This window comes from Ranitomeya imitator, chromosome 2 (assembly GCF_032444005.1).
Source record: "Ranitomeya imitator isolate aRanImi1 chromosome 2, aRanImi1.pri, whole genome shotgun sequence".
NCBI lineage: Eukaryota > Metazoa > Chordata > Amphibia > Anura > Dendrobatidae > Ranitomeya > Ranitomeya imitator.
Genome location: NC_091283.1, coordinates 136,619,154 through 136,641,491, shown reverse-complemented (window position 1 = coordinate 136,641,491; position 22,338 = coordinate 136,619,154). Strand labels below are relative to the sequence as shown.

Below are 22,338 nucleotides of genomic sequence, written 5' to 3'. Positions count from 1 at the left end.
CTGGGTGGCTGAGGAGTCTTGTGCTAGCATGGATGTTCAGGAATTAGCTTCTCGTGTAGACCAGCTTGCTGCTAGGGTACAGGGTATTTCTGATTATATTGTTCAGACTCCTGTTTTAGAGCCGAAGATTCCTACTCCTGATTTGTTTTTTGGTGACAGGTCCAAATTTTTGAGTTTTAAAAACGACTGTAAACTGTTTTTTGCTCTGAGACTTCGATCCTCCGGTGATTCCATTCAGCAGGTTAAAATCGTCATCTCCCTGCTGCGTGGGAATCCAGCTTTGCTTAATGTAGACTCCTTTTTCAGGCTTTAGGATTATTATATGATGAACCGAATTCTGTGGATCAAGCGGAGAAGACCTTGTTGGCCCTGTCTCAGGGTCAAGAGGCGGCAGAATTGTATTGTCAGAAATTTAGAAAATGGTCTGTGTTGACTAAATGGAATGATGATGCTTTGGCGGCAATTTTCAGAAAGGGTCTTTCTGAATCTGTTAAAGATGTTATGGTGGGGTTCCCCACGCCTGCTGGTCTGAGTGATTCTATGTCTCTGGCCATTCAGATTGATCGGCGCTTGCGGGAGCGCAGAACTGTGCGCGCTGTGGCGTTGTCCTCAGAGCAAATTCCTGAGCCAATGCAGTGTGATAGGATTCTGTCTAGAACGGAACGACAAGGATTCAGACGTCAGAATAGGTTGTGTTATTATTGTGGCGACGCTTCTCATGTCATTTCAGTCTGCCCTAAGCGGACAAAGAGGATCGCTAGTTCATTTACCATCAGTACTGTACAACCTAAATTTCTGTTATGTGTCCTTGATCTGCTCATTGTCATCATTTTCTGTCATGGCGTTTGTGGATTCAGGCGCCGCCTTGAATTTAATGGACTTTGAGTTTGCCAGGCGTTGTGGTTTTCCCTTGCAGCCTTTGCAGAACTTGCAGAATTTGCATGATGCTATCGTGCTGGGTTTTCCGTGGTTGCAGGTACATAATCCTGTGTTGGATTGGAAGTCTATGTCTGTGACTAGTTGGGGTTGTCAGGGGGTTCATAATGATGTTCCTTTGATGTCAATCTCCTCTTCTTCCTCTTCTGAAATTCCAGAGTTTTTGTCTGATTTTCAGGATATATTCGATGAGCCCAAGTCCAGTTCCCTTCCACCGCACAGGGACTGTGATTGTGCGATTGACTTGATTCCAGGCTGTAAGTTTCCTAAGGGCCGACTTTTCAACCTGTCTGTGCCTGAACATACCGCCATGCGGAGTTATGTTAAGGAGTCTTTGGAGAAAGGGCATATTCAGCCATCTTCTTCACCGTTGGGAGCGGGATTTTTTTTTTGTTGCTAAGCAGGATGGCTCCTTGAGACCCTGTATTGATTATTGCCTCTTGAATAAGATCACGGTCAAGTTTCAATACCCTTTACCTTTGCTTTCCGATTTGTTTGCTAGGATTAAGGGGGCTAGTTGGTTTACGAAGATTGACCTTCGGGGGGCATATAATCTTGTTCGTACTAAGCGGGGTGATGAATGGAAAACTGCGTTTAATACGCCCGAAGGCCATTTTGAATACCTTGTGATGCCATTCGGGCTCACTAATGCTCCATCTGTTTTTCAGTCCTTCATGCATGATATCTTCCAGACTTATATTGATAAATTCTTGATTGTATATTTGGACGATATTTTGATTTTCTCCTTCGCCTCATTGGGGGACACAGGACTGTGGGTGTATGCTTCTCCTCCATCGTATACACCCTGACACTGGCTACCAGAGACTCCAGTTTATGCTTAGTGTCTCAAGGAGGCACATCTCTGGGTCCTGGATTTTTTGGACCCGACTTTCAACTTTTGGTTTGAGGGGGCGACGGACCTTTTTGAGGGTCCGATCTCCCCAAATCTTCAACGGGCAAGCACGTGTGATACTTCTCCACGTATCCTTCCCCGCTACGTGGGATTTTTCACTGGACTTGGCCCTGACCACCCTGAGGTATCTAGACCCCAGGCTGTACAGGTGCACCTAGACGTCCGTGTGTTCCCCCCTGTTTTCTACACCCCTGCCGGGGGTGTTAGCTGGGGTGGAGGACGGTCCCTCTCCTTATCCTGGGATAATGGAGTTTGGGTGCCTGCACCGTCATTCTTTCCACCCCTCGCTGAGTGTGGTGTGTCAGGGGGGGCTCCTGAGTACCTGTTGCGCTGGCCCTGGGTAGTGCGGTGGTCCGGCTCCGGGTGAGGCTGGCGTCCTTTTTTTGTGTGGATCGGCGGTGGTCCGGCGCTGAGGCGCCTGCGGCACTGCGGCGTTATCTGGAGCAGCGCCGCGGCGTTGCAGCGCTCCGGAGCGGCGCCGCGGTGTAGAGAGTTCAGCGCCGCTGTTCCTCCGGAGGCTTCGGCTCTGCCTGGCTCACTACAGGCGTGGGGCTGTTCCTAGAGCCCGGGACTTCCGGGCGGCAGGCCGCGCTGCGGGGCTCCGCCCCTTCCGGCGCGTCACGTCCGGTTTCTCCGGTCTCTGAGGGGGAAATTTAGGCCGCGGCTTCGGGCCTGCTCTAGGCTGCGGCTTAGTTTGGCGGTCCCTCCCCCCCTATAGCCTGTTGGACATATAAGGCAGCACATTTGGAGTATCGTGCTGTCAGGATCCATCTCTGTATTCGTGGGGACACAGGACTGGGGTAAGTGCTTCTCTCTCCAGCTGGACTGAAGCATTCCTTTTTTTCCCAGTCTCTGGCCCTGGGTATAGCATTACGGATCATTATGTCTAGAAAGGTTAAGACTCACACGGTTCTTTTTACCGGTTGTGTATCTTGTAATGCCCTTTTTCCGCACGCCCAAAGTAATCGCCTCTGTGAGGCCTGTGACCCTGAACATGTCCAGGAGCCCCCCCCTGCCAGTCCTCCAGTAGTCTCTCCAGCTCCGGTCCCTCAGCCAGATGCTGTGGTAGCTCCTCCGGAATGGGTCACGTCCTTGTCACAATCCATGGCGTCCCTTACTGAAGCGATCAAATCACTGCAGACCCCGGCGGTCGGGACCGGTAATCCGCCTGTCTCAGAGAGGGCCTCGGGGTCTCAGGAGTCTGCGGCCTGCAGGGGGCGCGCTCTCACTCGACAGACGCATGGAAAGCGGATTCGCAAAGCGTCTCCCAGGCACTCAGGTGCTTCCGCATCCTGGAGTTCCGTATCTCGCTCTCCTTCCCCTGCAGAAAGCGGTGAAGTTGAGACTGACTACGATTCAGAAGGGTCTCTTAATTTTGATAAACCTGGGTTTCAGGAGTCAGTAGACAGCCTAATTGAAGCTGTCAATCAGTCTTTGGGGATAGAAGACGAGCTCGTCTCTTCCTCTGATCATAAGGTCTCTTTTAAGCGGTCTAAACGGGCCCATAGGGTTTTTTCCTCTCATCCTGAGTTCGAGGACCTGATTCGACGCAATAGGGAGCACCCGGACAAACGCTTTTCAGGGCAAAGAGCTCTGAAGGCTAGGTATCCTTTTGCTTCGGAACTTTGTAGTGATTGGGCAGAAAATCCTTCTGTAGATCCTCCAGTGTCCCGTTTAGCCTCTAACACGTTACTATCTCTCCCTAATGGCTCATCGATTAAGGATCCTACGGATCGTCTTATAGAGAGCTTGGCTCGTTCCGTCTTTGAGGCCTCTAGCTCAGCACTTTTTCCTTCTTTTGCGGCAACCTGGGTTGCCAGGGCTATGATATCTTGGTCTGACTCGTTATCTAAGGCTCTCCAGGAAGGTAATGTGTCAGCAGAATTGGCTGAAATGTCTTCTCAGGTAGCTATGGCCGGTAGCTATCTGATTAACGCATCCCTGGATGCGGCAGATTGTGCTTCCTCGGCTGCATCTAATGTTATTGCCATCAGAAGGGCCCTTTGGTTAAGGTCCTGGCGGGCTGATTCTACCTCTAAGAAATCTCTTACATCCCTGCCGTATCAGAGTGGTCGTTTGTTCGGAGAAAAGCTGGATCAGCTCATTTCTGACTCCACAGGAGGGAAAAGTAAGTCCCTTCCTCAGCAGAGGGCCAGACAGCCTTTTCGGCGCCATTTTCAGGCTCGCTTTAGAACCTTTCGCTATGTCAGATGGGCTCCAGCATCAAGTTCTCCTGCGCAGGGTCGGCCCAATCAGGACCGAGACGGTCGGACCCCTTATTCGGCCAGCCAGGGGGGAAGAATGCGTCCCCAGTCTTCTAGATCTAGAGGATCTAGGACGCAAAGATTTTCGGCCAAGTGACTGGAGGCCTCTTCCGGGCATCTCCAAAAGGGTAGGCGGACGTCTACTTTTATTTCGCCAGGTCTGGCTTCAGGTAATCCACGACCAGTGGGTGGCAGAGCTCATATCTTCAGGTTACAAAATAGAGCTGGTCTGTCTTCCTCCTCCCCGGTTCTTCCCATCCCGTCTTCCCAAGTGCAAATCTCTTCGTCAAAGCTTGTTCAATTCGATAGTCTCTCCGTATCAGCGGTGTCATTTCTCCTGTTCCAAAGGAAGAAAGATTCCAGGGCTTTTATTCCAATCTTTTTGTAGTGCCCAAAAAGGATGGAGCAGTTAGGCCTATCCTAGATCTCAAACTCTTAAACAAGTTTGTCCGCGTTCGACACTTTCGGATGGAGTCTTTGCGGTCGGTCATCGCCCCTCTGGAAAAGGGAGAATTTTTGGCCTCAGTAGACATTCAGGATGCTTATCTTCATATTCCCATCTTTCCGCTCCATCAAAGATTTCTCCGGTTTGCCGTAAACAATCTACACTTCCAGTTCACGGCATTACCTTTCGGTCTGGCTTCCGCTCCCAGGGTGTTCACAAAAGTCATGTCGACTGTGGTGTCCATTCTGCACTCCCGAGGTATTGTCGTCTTGCCATACCTAGACGATCTGCTGATCAAGGGACCGACATTTCAGTCTTGCAAGGAAAATGTCGACATCACTCTGGACACCCTTTCCCGTCTAGGTTGGTTGGTAAATTTAAGGAAGTCATCTCTACGACCGTCTCGAAAAATCTATTTTTTAGGCATGATCTTCGACACCTCTCAAGCCTTAACTATCCTTCCCCAGGACAAGGTCCTAGCCCTTCGGCGGGAAGTGAGGAATCTTCTACAACCATACCCTCATACGATTCGGTCCAGGATGAGGGTGTTAGGAAAGATGGTTGCAACCATAGAGGCGGTTCCGTTTGCACAGTTTCATCTTCGACCCCTCCAACGTGCAATCCTATCAGCATGGAACAAAAATCCTCTCTCTCTCAACCGCAAATTTCGGTTGTCTTTCCAGACCAAACAGGCTCTCGCTTGGTGGCTAAACAGCTCATCTCTTCTCGGGGGGAAGTCCTTTCCTCCAACCAATTGGCTAGTGGTCACAACAGATGCCAGTCTCCTGGGTTGGGGAGCAGTGTTCTTCCATCACACAGCTCAGGGACGCTGGTCTCCTCGGGAATCAGAACTCCCCATCAATATCTTAGAGATTCGAGCGGTCCGGCTAGCCTTGTTACGTTTTCACCATCTTCTGGCGGGTCGCCCTGTCCGGATTCAGTCGGACAACGCCACAGCGGTAGCTTACATAAATCACCAGGGGGGCACCCGCAGCAAGGCAGCCATGCAGGAGGTAAAACTGATTCTACTCTGGGCGGAGAGAAATCACTCTGTGATCTCAGCGGTCCACATTCCGGGCGAAGAAAACTGGGCGGCAGATTTCCTAAGCCATCAGGGTCTAGCCTCCGGGGAATGGTCTCTCCACCCCGAGGTATTTTTGCAGATATGCCATCTTTGGGGAACTCCAGATGTGGATCTAATGGCGTCCAAGGTGAATGCCAAGGTGCCCAGTTTTGTCTCTCGGTACCGAGATCCCCAGGCTATCGCCGTGGATGCGCTGGTACTGTCTTGGAACCAATTTCATCTCTCTTATCTGTTCCCTCCTCTGGCACTGCTCCCGAGAGTAATCAAGAAGATCAAATCAGAGAGAGTGCCGGCCATCCTGATCGCTCCGGATTGGCCACGACGGACCTGGTATGCAGACCTGGTACAACTTCTAGCCGGGGTTCCTTGGCGGCTCCCCGATCGGCCAGATCTTCTATCTCAAGGGCCGATCTACCACCAGAACTCAGAGGTCCTACGTTTGACGGCCTGGCCGTTGAATCTTGGGTTTTAACTCAGGCTGGTTTTTCTCAAGAAGTGGCTGATACCATCATCAGTGCACGTAAGTCTGTTTCGGCCAGGATTTATTATCACACTTGGAAGGTGTTTCTTTCCTGGTGTAGAGAACGCGGGCTGCCCCCTCTGCGTTTCTCCGTTCCAAACATTCTAGCCTTCCTTCAAGCAGGCCTGGATTCTGGGCTTGCTCCGAGTACCCTTAAAAGGCAGGTTTCGGCTTTATCAGTAGTTTTTCAACGCAGGATTGCTCCTAATCGTCAAGTCAGGACTTTTTTCCAGGGAGTCGCTCATAAGGTCCCTCCTTATAAGACTCCTTTGGAAGCTTGGGACCTTAATCTGGTCTTAAGGGCTTTACAGGACGCTCCTTTTGAGCCTCTTCAAGAGGTTTCTTTGATGTTTCTCTCTTGGAAAGTTGTATTTTTAGTGGCCATAACGTCCATAAGACGGGTATCGGAGCTGGCAGCTCTTTCTTGTCGTCCTCCTTTTTTGCGATTTCATCAGGACAAGGTGGTGCTCAGACCAGCACCGTCCTTTTTGCCGAAGGTTGTTTCATCATTTCACATTAATGAAGATATTGTTCTGCCCTCTTTTTGTCCGGCACCTACGCACCGTGTAGAAAAAGCTCTCCATACGTTGGATCTGGTGAGGGCTCTGAGGAGGTACGTTTCCCGTACGGCCCCCTTTCGCCAGACAGATGCTCTGTTTGTCCTTCCGCAGGGTCGCAGGAAGGGATGCGCGGCTTCAAGATCTACCCTGGCCAGATGGATAAGGGCGACCATTCAGGAGGCTTATCGCTCCATGGGCATGACGGTTCCGGCCGGAATCAAGGCTCATTCGACTAGAGCAGTGGGGGGCTTCCTGGGCCGTCCGGCACCATGCCTCAGCAGAACAGGTTTGCAAGGCTGCGACCTGGTCTAGTCTGCATACATTTGTCAAACATTATAATGTCCATTCCCAGACCTCTGCAGATGCAAGTCTGGGTAGAAGAATTCTTCAAGCAGCAGTGGCGCATTTATAGACAAACATTATCTGGATGTCTTTTTCTGGTGAGTGATTTTTCCCACCCAAGGACTGCTTTAGGACATCCCACAGTCCTGTGTCCCCCAATGAGGCGAAGGAGAAATAGGGATTTTTGGTTACTCACCGTAAAATCCTTTTCTCCAAGACGCTCATTGGGGGACACAGCTCCCTCCCTGGTAGCCTTATGGCTGCTTTGGTTATATCTGATTACATTAGTCAGTAGGATCTTTTCTAGACATAAAGTTTCTGTATTTATGCTGTTATATTATTTTTTTGTGTTTTTTGTTCTCCTACTGCTTTTTGCACCAAACTGGAGTCTCTGGTAGCCAGTGTCAGGGTGTATACGATGGAGGAGGAGCTAACTTTTTTTTTTTTAAGTTTACTTAGTGTCAGCCTCCTGGCGGCAGAAGCATACACCCACAGTCCTGTGTCCCCCAATGAGCGTCTTGGAGAAAAGGATTTTACGGTGAGTAACCAAAAATCCCTATTTTTGCGATAATTGGAAGTCTCATGTGAAACAGGTTAGGATGGTATTTCAGATCCTTCGTGACAATGCTTTGTTTGTGAAGGGGTCTAAGTGTCTCTTTGGGGTGCAGAAGGTTTCTTTTTTGGGCTTCATTTTTTCTCCCTTATCTATGGAGATGGATCCGGTTAAGGTTCAGGCTATTCATGATTGGATTCAACCCACATCTGTGAAGAGCCTTCAGAAATTCTTGGGTTTTGCAAATTTTTATCGCCGTTTCATTGCTAACTTCTCCAGCGTGGTTAAACCCTTGACCGATTTGACGAAGAAAGGCGCTGATGTGGCGAATTGTTCCTCTGCGGCTGTCTCTGCCTTTCAGGAGCTTAAATGCCGATTTACTTCTGCTCCGGTGTTGCGCCAACCGGATGTTTCTCTTCTGTTTCAGGTTGAGATTGACGCTTCTGAGATTGGGGCAGGGGCCGTTTTGTCTCAGAGGGATCCTGTTGGTTCCTTAATGAAACCGTGTGCCTTCTTTTCCCGTAAGTTTTCGCCTGCTGAACGCAATTATGATGTCGGCAATCAGGAGTTGTTGGCTATGAAGTGGGCGTTTGAGGAGTGGCGACATTGGCTTGAGGGAGCTAAGCACCGTATTGTGGTCTTGACCGATCATAAGAATCTGATTTACCTAGAGTCTGCCAAACGGCTGAATCCTAGACAGACTCAATGGTCCTTGTTTTTTTCCCGTTTTGATTTCGTGGTCTCGTATCTTCCGGGTTCTAAGAATATTAAGGCTGATGCTCTCTCTAGGAGTTTTTTGCCTGATTCTCCTGAGGTCCTTGAACCGGTCGGCATTCTGAAAGAAGGGGTGGTCCTTTCTGCCATTTCCCCTGATTTACGACGGGTTCTTCAGGAATTTCAGGCTGACAGACCTGACCGCTGTCCAGTGGGGAAACTGTTTGTTCCTGACAGATGGACTAGTAGAGTGATTTCTGAGGTTCACTGTTCTGTGTTGGCTGGTCATCCTGGTATTTTTGGTACCAGAGACTTGGTTGGTAGGTCCTTTTGGTGGCCTTCTTTGTCACGTGATGTGCGTTCTTTTGTGCAGTCCTGTGGGACTTGTGCGCAGGCCAAGCCTTGTTGTTCCCGTGCTAGTGGGTTGCTTTTGCCATTGCCGGTCCCTGAGAGGCCCTGGACGCATATTTCTATGGATTTTATTTCTGATCTTCTGGTTTCCCAGAGGATGTCGGTTATTTGGGTTGTTTGTGACCGGTTCTCTAAGATGGTTCATTTGGTGCCTTTGCCTAAATTGCCTTCCTCTTCAGATTTGGTTCCGTTGTTTTTTCAGCATGTGGTTCGTTTGCATGGTATTCCGGAGAATATTGTGTCCGACAGAGGTTCCCAGTTTGTTTCTAGGTTTTGGCGGGCCTTTTGTGCTAGGCTGGGCATTGATTTGTCTTTTTCTTCTGCATTTCATCCTCAGACAAATGGCCAGACCGGGCGAACTAATCAGACTTTGGAGACTTATTTGAGATGCTTTGTGTCTGCTGATCAGGATGATTGGGTGGCCTTCTTGCCATTGGCCGAGTTTGCCCTTAATAATCGGGCTAGTTCGGCTACTTTGGTTTCGCCTTTCTTTTGTAATTTTGGTTTTCATCCTCGTTTTTCTTCTGGGCAGGTTGAGCCTTCTGACTGTCCTAGTGTGGATTCTGTGGTTGACAGGTTGCAGCAGATTTGGGCTCATGTGGTGGACAATTTGGTGTTGTCTCAGGAGGAGGCTCAACGTTTTGCGAACAGTCGTCGGTGTGTTGGTTCCCGGCTTCGGGTTGGGGATCTGGTCTGGTTGTCTTCCCATCATGTTCCTATGAAGGTTTCTTCTCCTAAGTCTAAGCCTCGGTTTATTGGTCCTTATAGGATTTCTGGGATTATTAATCTGGTGTCTTTTCGATTGGCGCTTCCGGCCTCTTTTGCTATCCATAATGTCTTCCATAGATCTTTATTGCGGAAATATGTGGTGCCCGTTGTTCCCTCTGTTGATCCTCCGGCCCCTGTGTTGGTTGATGGAGAGTTGGAGTATGTGGTTGAGAAGATTTTGGATTCTTGTTTTTCGAGGCGGAGGCTTCAGTACCTTGTCAAATGGAAGGGTTATGGCCAGGAGGATAATTCTTGGGTTTTTGCCTCTGATGTCCATGCTGCTGATTTGGTCCGTGCCTTTCATCTGGCTCGTCCTGATCGGCCTGGGGGCTCTGGTGAGGGTTCGGTGACCCCTCCTCAAGGGGGGGTACTGTTGTGAATTCTGCTTTTGGGCTCCCTCCGGTGGTTGTAGGTGGTAATGCAGTTGTCCCTGGGTTGCAGTCCTGGTCAGGTGTATCTGCTGATTGCAGTTCTGACTGGGGTATTTAGGTGTGCAGGATTCATTAGTCTTTGCCAGTTGTCCATGGTTTTTGGGAGGTGTTGGACCTCTGTCTGGTTCTTCCTGCCTTACTGCCAAATCAGCAAAGATAAGTGTCTGGTTTTGTTTCTGTGGCACACATGCTGTGTGCTTTATAATTCAGTGCTATTCATTTGTTTTTTCTTGTCCAGCTTAGATTGTGTCAGTATTTTCTCAGTCTTGTTGGATTCTCAGGAGCTGCAGATATACGTTCCACGTCTTTAGTTAGGTGGTGGAATTTTTTGTATTATCTGCTGTGGATATTTTTGGAAGGGTTTTAATACTGACCGCTTAGTATTCTGTCCTATCCTTTCCTATTTAGCTAGAGTGGCCTCTTTTGCTAAATCCTGTTTTCTGCCTGCGTGTGTCTTTCCTCTCGTACTCAGTCAATATTTGTGGGGGGCTGCCTATCCTTTGGAGTTCTGCTCTGAGGCAAGGTAGAATTCCTATTTCCATCTATAGGGGTAGTTAGTTCTCCGGCTGTGTCGAGGTGTCTAGGGTTTGTTAGGCACACCCCACGGCTACTTCTAGTTGCGGTGTTAGTTTAGGATTTGCGGTCAGTACAGTTTCCACCTACTCCAGAGAAAGTTTCATGCGGCTCCAAGGTCACCGGATCATAACAGGTGGCAAGGCGGCAGCGTGTAAGTATACCTGGCTGACTGTTTATTGTATCCTCACTTTAGTATTCTTGAATCTTTCTTTCTTTACTTTCCTCTTTCTTTACATTTTTCTTCTGGACTCCTTTTTATCTTGACTTTCATTATTCATGCCATTTCTCTGCCTGTTTTCTTTCTTTTCCTTATGTTAATGTCTCCAACCTTAATGTCTTAATTTATTTTTTAGGTTCCAGAACTGGGATGAGGACCTCATTGACAAAGATATCCTCATCTCCCTGGTCCATGAGCGAGTCCCGTTGTGGGACACCCGGGTTCCACAGCACTCGGACAACGTGACGATCCGGCGGCTATGGAAGGAGGTGGCCAAAGCGATGTGGGATGGCTGGGACAATGCCCTGACTCGGGTCCGAAATGCATTTTGTAAGTATTACAATGCAGCGTGAAGTGGCAGAGACCTTGGCCATGCTCACAAAACTGTGTGTGATGACAGAAACTCTCAGTTGTGTGAGCACGGCCATAAGTCCATTGTCTAACCATTATTTTTTGTTTTTTCAACAGTGCTCAAAGTCAAAACACGTTGGCGTTCGATGAAGGACCGCTTCAACAAGGACCTGCGTCAAGAGAGCCGTGTTCCCAGTGGTTCTGGAGCAAGGATCCGAAAATATAAATACCACCGCATTCTGGCATTTTTAAGACCGATCCTTGTCCAGAGAACGTAAGTATTTTTTCGGTGTATTAGGTTGTGTTGTATTGCCATAATCTGTATGTTTCTTTTCCACAGGAGTTGGCGTTTTGTAAATGTTTGGTATTAATTTTTTTTTTCTTTTTTCTCAGCACATGGAGCAGCACTGTTGACCCAGGTTCTGGAGCGGTCCTTCATCAGACAGCCACGGACCCTTCCCAGCCATCCAGCAGCGCTGCAGCAAGTGGGCCTGCCACACTAACTGGAGACCAGGAAGCTAGTCCATCAGGTGTTCCCCTTTCCCAGTCCTCTGCCTCTGCTCCTTTTTTTTGGGCTCCTCCCGGCAGCGGCAGAGTGCCTCGGACAGGTCGCTCATGCCCGAGTTTTTGCACTTGAGCTTGGTTTTTCACGATGGACTCAAGGCGTTGAGTGACCGCCTGGATACTGCCATTAGCCATATGAATACACGTATCCAGGAGGTCACCAAAAGCCTTGACCAAGTAAAAGCCGACCTCCAGAGGCCAGCACATCATTTTTTTGATCAAATTGAACAGGGCATGTCGGAACACCTTACTCCTGATCTCCAGCTTAGTGTCATGCAGCCCTGCAATGCTGCTTACGTGCAGGCTATGCAGCAGAGTCGGTAGTTTCAGCAGACAGTGGCGGCATATCCACCTGTGCCTACACTGTCACGCTTGACCTCAATGCCGGCCTCTGCTGCATACCACTTCACGGCCACCTCCATTCCAAGCAGTACAGCACCACCACCATGCCGAGTGCTGTAGGACAGGGCACCGCCACCACCATGACAACTGCTGCTCCTGCTTGGACCTCCTCCACTGACACCACCACGATGCAGCAGGACCCTGGCATGGCCTTCCGCTCCGCCACCACGATACAGCAGGACCCTGGCATGGCCTTCCGCTCTGCCACCACGATGCAGCAGAACCCTGGCATGGCTTTTTGCTCCGCCACCACGATGCAGCAGGACCCTGGCATGGCCTTCCAACATCCTACCGCAACCATGCAGCAGCGGGACAAAGACACTGACAGTTCGGCTACTATGACCAGGCCGCAAGAAATGAGCCCGCCGAGGCTCCCCAGACCGCAGCGCCAATCCCAAAAAGGGAGAAAAAAAAACAGCGGACTATTTCTATTCCTCCCCCCTCACCTCCCAATGTGTCTGTAATGTCAGGTTTGTCTCACCCTTCCAGTGTGTCTCAGCCCTCTCATGCGTCGAGCCCCATCCCGATCTGCCAGACCACAGAAATTTAATTGCCCCTTCTACTGCCACTCCTGCGTCGTCCACGGTGAGTCAAGCTTCACAGCTACATATCCCCCGTTTCCAGCACTCTACCCCAAGCAGGCACAGTTATTTTTTTTTTTTTTGTTATAAAAAAAAATTTTTTTTTGCCCCCAAAAAGGTTTGATTGATTGTGTATTTTGCCGCCGGCAACACACACCGTGCGCCAAATAAAACACTGCGCCGCACACTTTATTTTTTGCCCACATCATAACTCCAGTATTAAGCAAGTACAACACTGCAGCTTTGTGTGTCTTTAGTATAGAGATATGAGGTGGGCCAAAAAATTTATACTTGTATTTTCTCCATAATCTCTTCCTTCTGCTTAGTCTGTGACTAGTGTTGCAGACTGAAGAGAAAATGACGGCAATACAATGCAGAACTATACTCAACAGGTCATGTATCCAAAAACTCATTAGTTAGGACACCTGACCTGGTGAGTAGAGAACTGCCTTGTATAACCTCCATTTTCTCTTCTTTATACGTAATCTATTTCACACAAAGTGAAGAGACGATGGAGGTCATACAAGGCATATCTATGCTCACCTGGACATGTGTCAGAAATCGTGAATTCATAAGGCTGTTATATGTGCATCATGAATTCAATCTTTCTGACACCAGACGTGGTAAGAATAGATCTGTTTTGTATTAAACAGCCATCGTCTCTTCAGTCTGCATCCAATAGATACTGCAGAACAGAATCAGGACGCAATTACGTCAACAACCTTACCACTAACAACCGAAGTGGTTTGTAGAGGAAATACATAGGAAACATGGTCAAGATACCAAAAAAATAAAGTTTATTAACAACAAATATTAGTAACATTTAAAACATAACTGGTGCAGACCAAATCCCAACAGGACATTTACACAATATTGTCCTGCCGTGCCACACGTCCAATATCAGAATCAAAAAAGGCAGCAAATTTGGTCCCGCATGTGGCCAACTTCAGCAGTTGACCGCAGCGGGTGATGCTGGTAATCTGGCAATGGGTTTGCAACTGGTTCATCCAGTTCAATGTTGGGTCGCTCCTTAGCCATTATGTAATTGTGGAGAACCACACCGGCTTGACCACCTCATCAACTGTCTCCATTTTTAGATTAATGGCTGTTGCAAGAATGCTCCATTTTGAGACTAGAATCACAAAGGTACACTCAGGTTCCTTGCATTATGTTCTCATTCACTTTATGCAGTTAATAGCCCTCTGTGTCTGTATTGCTACATACTTAGGCAGTTAACTGGTTCATGCAGCTTTACATGAACACCCGAGCCTTACACTATGGCTGGTCCGAATAACTATAGCAATTGGTACCATCCACCTCTCGTGTCTCCCCTTTTCCTCATAGTTTGTAAGCTTGCGAGCAGGGCCCTCATTCCTCCTGGTATCTGTCTTGAACTGTATTTCTGTCATGCAGTAATGTCTATTGTCTGTACAAGTCCCCTCTATAATTTGTAAAGCGCTGCGGAATATGTTGGCGCTATATAAATAAAAATTATTATTATTATTATTACTGTTCTTCGGGCCCTGGTCAGTCTGTAGTTAAAGATCCTTTTAGTGTGGTTGAAGTCTCGACTGGAATATGGCTTCAGTAGGTTTTCACACATCTGAAAGGCTGCATCCCCAACCATAACAAATGGCATCGGTGGACCTTGAGTGTTGGGAGAGGTCGTGGCCGTGGAAAATTAAAATTTTTGCCATACACACATCGGTACATATCCGAGTTCTTAAAAGTCTGGGAATCGTTGCCACGGCCAAACGCTCCAATGTCCACGGCGATGAAGCGACAGTCCGCATCTGCTATTGCCATGAGCACAACAGAAAAATATTTTTTATAGTTGAAGAACTCCGTTCCTGTTCTGGCTGGTTTGATCATGCATATGTGCTTTCCATCCACCACTCCAAAACAGTTGGGGAAATCACACACACTCCAGAATTTCTCTGCAATTCCCATCCACATGTCCTCGGTTGGGTAGGGGTATAAATTCATCCCGGTGAACATTCCACAAAGCCCGGCAGGTGTCCGCAACTATTCCGGACAGGGTGGAAATTCCAAGCCGGTATTGGAAGTGGAGGGATGATAAACTCTCTCCGGTTGCCAGAAATCTGTAATATAATAAATAAAAAATAATTTACAATCAATTCTATTTATTGTGTTGTTCTGCTAAAGACATAAAGGAAAATACAAAGAATACATGGCAGACCAACAATAATTATGACTGGCATTTGTTTAGAATTGTTATGTACCTTAATGTAACCAGCAGATGTTCCTCGGGTGGTATCACTCTACGGAGCTTGGTGTCCTGTCTCCGGATGGCTCCTTGGACACGACCAAGGAAATCCTGAAGAGTCTTGCGACATCCTTTTGTATTCCGGGAATTTGTCTGGGTTGGCATTAAGCTCGCCATACAGCGTGTGATAGGCTCCACGTCTCTCACGTACTTCAATAATGGGGTGTCGCCAAACACGCCTACGCTGTCTCCTTCTCCATCTTTCGCGATTTCTCTGTTGCTCCCAAGCAAACGCACAGGCAAGAAACAGCTTGATGCTTAAATCCAGGTTGAAATAAAAGCTCTCCATGTGAAGATCCATCATGACACAGGATACAGTAGGACACTGTTAAGATTTCAGCAGTCCTAGGGTCTATATATAGATATCCCATAATACACGCCCCCTGTAGTCACATTGGCAGAGTCTAGTTATCTAGATTTTTCTCCTGTAAAATTTTCCACCATGCGCACAAAAACCGCAAACGCATAACAAACGCGTGGAAACGCAGCGTTTTATTAACCGCATGCGTCTAAAAAAACGCTGCGTTTGTACGTGTTTCTATGCGTTTTTTCCTGCACTTGCGGATGCGGATTAAACGCTGCGGATTCGAACGCAAATGTGAAACTAGCCTAAAAGTGTGACTCAATCAGCAAATCAGATACACCACAACTCCTAGAAATAAAAGTTTAATATGTGTAAATGCCACTTAGGAAAGTCAAGTGCACCTTTCATTCAACAATTATTTTAATAAAACATACAATTGCGCCTTACACCAGGCGTCTTTTTTGTAACAATATAAAAACAGTAATTTAACCTCTCCTTCACCTTGTGGCAATTTTTTTTTCTTTTTTCGTTTCTTCCCCTTCTCTCGAGCTATAACTTTCTTATTTTTCCAGCCATATAGCCAAATGAGGCTTGCTGTTTTTTTGTTTTTTTTGCGTGATAAATTGTACTTTTGAATGACACCATTCATTCTGCCACATAGTGTACTGAAAGATGTGAAAAATATCCAACTGGGGTATATATGATGTTTTGATCACCTCTTTTTGCATTTTGTTGCAATGTTGTGGCGGCCCAAAAAATGTAATTATGGCTTTTTGATTTTTTTTTCCTCTTAAGCCATTTACCGATTAGAGTAATTTTTTATATTTTGATCGGACATTTCTGAACTCAGCGATACCAAATGCGTATTTTTTTAATTGTTTTATTTTTAATAGGGCAAAAGGGGGGTGATTAGAACTTTTGTGTTTTTGCTTAAATTTTGTTAAATATTTTTATTTTTTACTGTATCACTGCTATGTATAGCAAAAGTTGCAATCTCCTATGAGTGCTGGCAACTGGTCAGCGTTCACAGGGGGATTGTGGTGACAGGCACGGGGGTCTGACTTGAAGCTTTCTGTTATCCGTATCCTACATTCTGGTAACATTTTAAGAAAACTGTTTTGAGCCCAAGTGATCGTTGTGTAGTGCAAGTGTAATGTAGCATTGCATGTGATTTCATTGGCCGCATATGTTGTGCCTGGACTCATTGGGTCCACCAGGACGAGAGCCACTCCTGGTGGACCCACACGGCATATGAACAGGGGCTGAGCTTACTGCATTGTTCCTGATGTGTGCTGCATGCCCAATATAACGCTTAGGGATTGTTACAGCAGAAGCCCATCACGTTCTGTGTTCCTTGATCCTTCTGTGATAGACTCTCACTGCAGCTTCTGTTATAAACAATTGCAGATTTGCAGCCCTGAATATGATAACCTGGAAAACATAAGTCTGAGAATTTATTTACATAAGTGCTTTGTCCAAATAGGGGTCACTTTATACCGGCACTACCATCAAAGGTCGCAATGTAGTTTAAAAATGCTGCATTGCAAATATACTAATGTTTTGTGTGTTTTTTTTTTTTTTCTATAGATGAGGAGCAGGAGGCAGCTGAACGGGAGCATAAAGAAGAGCAGGATGATCCGGACACACTGCAAAAGGCTCGGAACTGGGACGACTGGAAAGATACTCATCCTCGGGGATATGGAAACCGCAAGAATATGGGCTAATGTCACTTCTGGTCTAGTTTTAAAGAGACTCGCTTAAAGGCATCTACATAATTCACTGGTCAAGTAAGACTTGATGCAGGGATCGCCATCTGCTGAGTGCAATAAGTCACTTGGGGTGCTTTCACATTGCGTTCAGGCATCTGTCTGGTGACATCTGAACCACCCCCCTCCCCGTAAAATGTGATTCAGACATATGCGCTGATGGGGACAATAATGGTGTTGGCAGAGCGAACGTGTGCTCGGTCTACAATGCCTGAGTGTCCACCTCCAGTAGGCATACACGCTCGGAAGTAATGCATGGCAGAGCACACGTTCACTCTACCAGCACCTTTATAGTCTCTGGAGCCATCGGCGCATATGTCTGAATCCCGTTTTGCAGGGGGTTCAGACGTCGGCCCCGATGGGGCAACCAAACAGGCTTCTGAACGCAGTGTGAAAGCACCCTTACTGACAGCGTTGTGCGTGCCTTTGTTCTCACACTGGCTAATGCCATGACACAACAGTTCAATGTATGTTTGTATTTATTTCTGATTCTGGTTTCTTTTTTTTAATAAATGTTCTCCTGGTATTGTGATGCTGCACTCATACTCGCACAGACAGACTGCGTGTTCTTTCTCAAGTACAATCACTGTTTACTACATTCACTATGTCTGTGTTATTACATAAGACTGGAAACTAAATAAAAATGAGAGTTCAGCAATTGGAAGATATAGCCCCTGCTTGTGAAACAACTGAATACAAGTTCACAGAACTAATGAAAATGGACCAAGGCAAGGTAACCATGATTCTGTGACACTCACACAAAGGCAATAACCAAGTGCCAAACAGGAGAGCTATCATTTTACTACTGTCTATAGGTAGCTATATCTATGTCCAGTGTCAGGGAGGGAGGGGGGTCAGCAGTGACAGATCACTTTCTTAAATGTTATGGACACCTTTGACATGGAAAAAATATTTTACATATTTTAATGGTTACTTTACGTTAGTAGAACTGTACAAATTAGCAGTGGGAAAACCTCATTCCATCAAGTCTTTGTTTCTCTGGTGTCTTGTCTTTTTAAGCGCAAAACTAAAAATTCACTATATGATCGAAGGCTTGATGGAGTCCACATTATAGTGATTGAATTCATCAGAGATTCTGTCATAATTACATATTCGGCAGATTTAAATGGAAACCCCGACATAGCTGCTCAGCATAGAGTGCTTGATAAATGTGAGCCGAACATCATAATGATTTTTGGGAGTCAGAATGAACAAATAAACAGCAGATGAAGAATAGCATATTTTATTTTTTTTTACGCTGTTCACCGGGTGGTATAAGAGATAAAACTTCTTTATTCTTCAGGTCAATATGAATGCAACAAGGCCAGATTTTATATCTTGTTCCTTTTTAGGAAAATACCGTATCTATATTTTTGTATCATGTTTTGAGAGCCATATTTTTTCGATTTTTCATCCGACAGTTGTGAGGGCTTGTGAGTTGAAATCTTATTCACATCAGTTTTGGGATATATAATAATTTTGATCACTTTGTTTTCAGGTCTTTTGAGAGGCAGAATAAGCAAAACATCACACAGCGTTTTCCACAACGTTCATTGTGCAATGAAACTGATAAGGCAAATTTATTTCTAGTCTCACTACGATTGCAATGATACCACATTTATATAGGTTTTTTATGTTTTGCTACTTATGCACACTTAGATCAATTTTCTAGGGGAAAAAATGTATAGCTCTCGTAATATTCAGAGAGCTATAACTTTATTTTTCTGCTAACACAGCTGTGTGAGGTTTTCTGCAGAACGAGATTACGTTTTCAGTAATATCATTTTAATGTACATACGACTAAGTGGATTTGCTGTTTTTTGTTTTGCTTTATTTTATTTTTTTATTTTCTGTGTTCATTGCGGCAGAGCTCTGGTCTTTGTGAACACAATACCAAAATGTGTACTTTATTTTATTTTTTACATAAAAAAACATGTTTAACCCCTTAAGGACGAGGGGTATTTCCGTTTTTGTGTTTCCATTTTGTGCTCCCCTTCTTCCCATGGCCATAACTTTTTTTTTTTACTTTTTTGGTCAAAATGGCCATGAGAAGGCTTGTTTTTTGCGGGACGAGTTGTACTTTTGAACGACACCATTGGTTTTACCATCTCGTGTACTCGAAAATGGTAAAAAAAAACTTCAAGTGCGGTGAAATTGCAAGAAAAAAGTGCAAACCCACACTTGCTTTTTGTTTTGCTTTTTTGCTAGGTTCACTAAATACTAAAACTGACCCGCCATTATGATTCTCCGGGTCATTACGAGTTTATAGACCCCAAACATGTCTAAGTTGTTTTTTTATCTAAATGGTAAAAAAAAAATTCCAAACTTTGTTTAAAAAAAATTGTCCCATTTTCTGATACCCGTAGCGTCTCCATTTTTCGTGATCTGGGGTTGGGTGAGGGCTTATTTTTTGTGCGACGAGCTGATGTTTTTAATGATACCATTTTGGTGCAGATACGATCTTTGATCGCCCGTTATTGCATTTTAATGCACTGTTGCGGTGACCAAAAAAACGTAATTCTGGCGTTGTTGTCGCTACGCCGATGAATGATCAGGTTAATCCTTTTATTGATCGGGCAATTCTGAACGCACCGATACCAAATGTGTATGTTTGATTTTTTTTTTTTTTTTTAATTGTTTTATTTTGAAAGGGGGGTGATTTTAACTTTTATATATTTTTTTTATTTAGATTTTTAAAAACTTTTTTACTTTTGCCATGCTTCAATAGTCTCTATGGGAGACTACAAGCTGCCATATCTCGATCGGCTCTGCTACATACAGGCGATGATCAAATCACCTGTATGTAGTAGAATTACACACTTGCTATGAGCACAGACCACCAGGAGGCGCCATAGCAATCCAGCAGTGACCACCATTGAGGTTTCCAGGAGACCTCTGGTTGTCGTGCCAACCCATTGGCGACCTGTGGTCATGTGACACGGGCGCTGATGGGAGGAGGTAATGATGCGCTTCCTGCGCGTGCATGTTAAATGCCGCTGTCAGAGTTTGACATTGGCATTTAACATGTTAACAGCTGCGGGTGAATCGTGATTCTACCCGTGGCTGTTAGGGGCCCATGTCAGCTGATCAAATTAGTTGTCATGTGCTGGAAAAGGTGCGGGCTCATCGCCGGAGCCTGCACCAAACTCGGTCCGTCATTGGACGTTAAGTGCAACTAATTTTTCTCTGATTTTTGTTGTTTTCATATATTTTTACAATTATTTATTTATATTTTTTTTTTACTTAGTCCTATTATGGGACTTGAACACTTCATAGTTTGATCACTGGTCTCATATACTGTAACACTTATGCATTGCAATATATTACACTGGTCATTGTTACACTGACAACGCCTGTTAGACCATCCTTGTGGCAGGGCCAAACAGGCCACTCTACCCAGCAGGCCTGAAAGTTACACTTTGACCGCCAAATGCCATGACAATCATCGGCATTCCACGACAAACTGCCGATTGGGTTGAGAGAGGGTGTCCCCTCCCTTCCATAACATTCTAAGGCTATGTGCACACGTTGCCGATTTTGCTGCTGATCAGCAGCGGATTTGATGCTGCAGATTTTCAGCTGTTTTCCATCCATTATACAGTACCATGTAAACCAATGGAAAACAAAATCCGCAGTGCACATGCTTCGGAAAAGACCGTGCGGAAACGCAGCTGTGTTTTTTCCGCAGGATGTCAATTCTTTGTGCGGATTCCGCAGCGGTTTACACCTGCTCCTCAATAGGAATCCACACAAAAACCACGGCAAGTCCACAGGTAATCCGCAGTGCGGTTTATCTGCGGATTTTGCAAAAACAGTGCAGAAAAATCCGCACACCAATCCGCATCGTGTGCACATAGCCTCAATGCCACCATCGCTATTGATCTCTGCATCTTAAGGGTTACATAGCCAGGAATGGGGCTGATACCAGAGAGCTGTTCCTCCAGGATACCAGCTGCCTGTGAAAGCCAAACTCCTGTGGTGATGGCCCGGGCACAAGCTCCATGAGATCATTTGGATGTACCAGTATGCTGATTTGTGGGGACTTCCTTGGAAAATAGGACATACTGGTACACGCTGTGTCAGGAATGGGTTACCACTGCAATTTTTTTTTAAAGCATTCTTACTTTGCTCATTTTTTCCACTCTTGTCTAAACTTTTTGCACAGTACTGTATGTGTTTGCTAATTTCTAGAGCAGGGATACCTGTGGTCTCAGACTTATTGATTTTATGATGAAATTGTAGATTTATGATAAGATTTTCTGGGTTAGAGATGAATGTCTAATATCCCAGAGGTCAAGGTGGAAATAGACTGCTCTGGATATATTGGCACCCTGGAATATGGAATCATTATGCTTAACGGTACAATGAATACATGAAATGTCCTTTCACCTTGGATCGCCACTTTTCAGCTTACATTTGAGGTTCGTCTACAAAAGATGAATAACTTTGTAAATATACTGCAGTAATACATAAAGAGATCTAACGCTTGGAGGAAATACCACCGCTTGTTTCTACAAGTTTGCAAACCCAAAAAGTAGAGAGGCTTCATTGCGGGATGGACAAGGCAAACTATTGACGTGGCCTACAAGTGTTCAAGTCGTCTTGTCCCAAGGAGACTTAGGGCTCCGTCTACATGAACTCCTTCCTGTCTCTCCGGGGTGCTGTCATGGTGAGGAAGATATTGGTAATTATACTCACTGGTAGTTGTGTTTCCTTGAACCATTACAGCGTGCATGTGTATCATTAGCATGTAACTAACTACATTTAATCTAGGAGACCCTCTAAGTCTCTGTAGTGTGTTGAGGTGGGGAAGGAGGGACTTCCTTTTATTTCCAAATTTCCAGTCCCTTGGGGTAGACTCTCTAATAATACTGTCATGGATTGAGAAATTTAAATTGCCAATAAGTTTAATTACCAAATTCTTAAAATTCCCAACCCAACTGTCTATATAATCTAGCAATGTTCGCACCTGCTCAAGATTTATAATGCACTAGCTGAAGAGCCCGGCGTTGCCCCAACTGTGCTTAGTTATAACAAATTACAAGAAAAAGAGATCGTCGCTATTGAACATAGCAACGCACCCGCACTGGTACATGGAACACAACTGGCATCATTGTGTTGAAGCAAAAGTGTTGTTTTTCTGTTTTTTTTTAAACACAATATTAACCCATTCACGGCTGCCGATACGACTTTTGATGGCGGCAGTTAAGGGGCCTTACTGCTCCTGCACCTCACGCTCCTTTTTACACAGCCTCCTCCTGCACCTCACGCTCCTCCTTTATACACAGCATTTTTCTGCTGCACAGATTTTCTCATTTTATAGTCGCCTCCTCCGGCAGCACCTCACAC

General features: G+C 45.9%; 1 protein-coding gene across 1 annotated transcript in view; it reads left to right on the top strand.

The window, feature by feature from the left end:
* IGBP1 (immunoglobulin binding protein 1) overlaps positions 1-17,521 on the top strand; it is a 52,884-nt gene extending 35,363 nt beyond the window's left edge. The window contains exon 6 of the mRNA XM_069747325.1: positions 16,811-17,521. Within this exon, the coding sequence (XP_069603426.1) occupies positions 16,811-16,947 (137 nt within the window). The 3' untranslated portion in view covers positions 16,948-17,521. The remainder of the gene's footprint in view (positions 1-16,810) is intronic.
* The last annotated feature ends 4,817 nt before the right edge of the window (positions 17,522-22,338 follow it).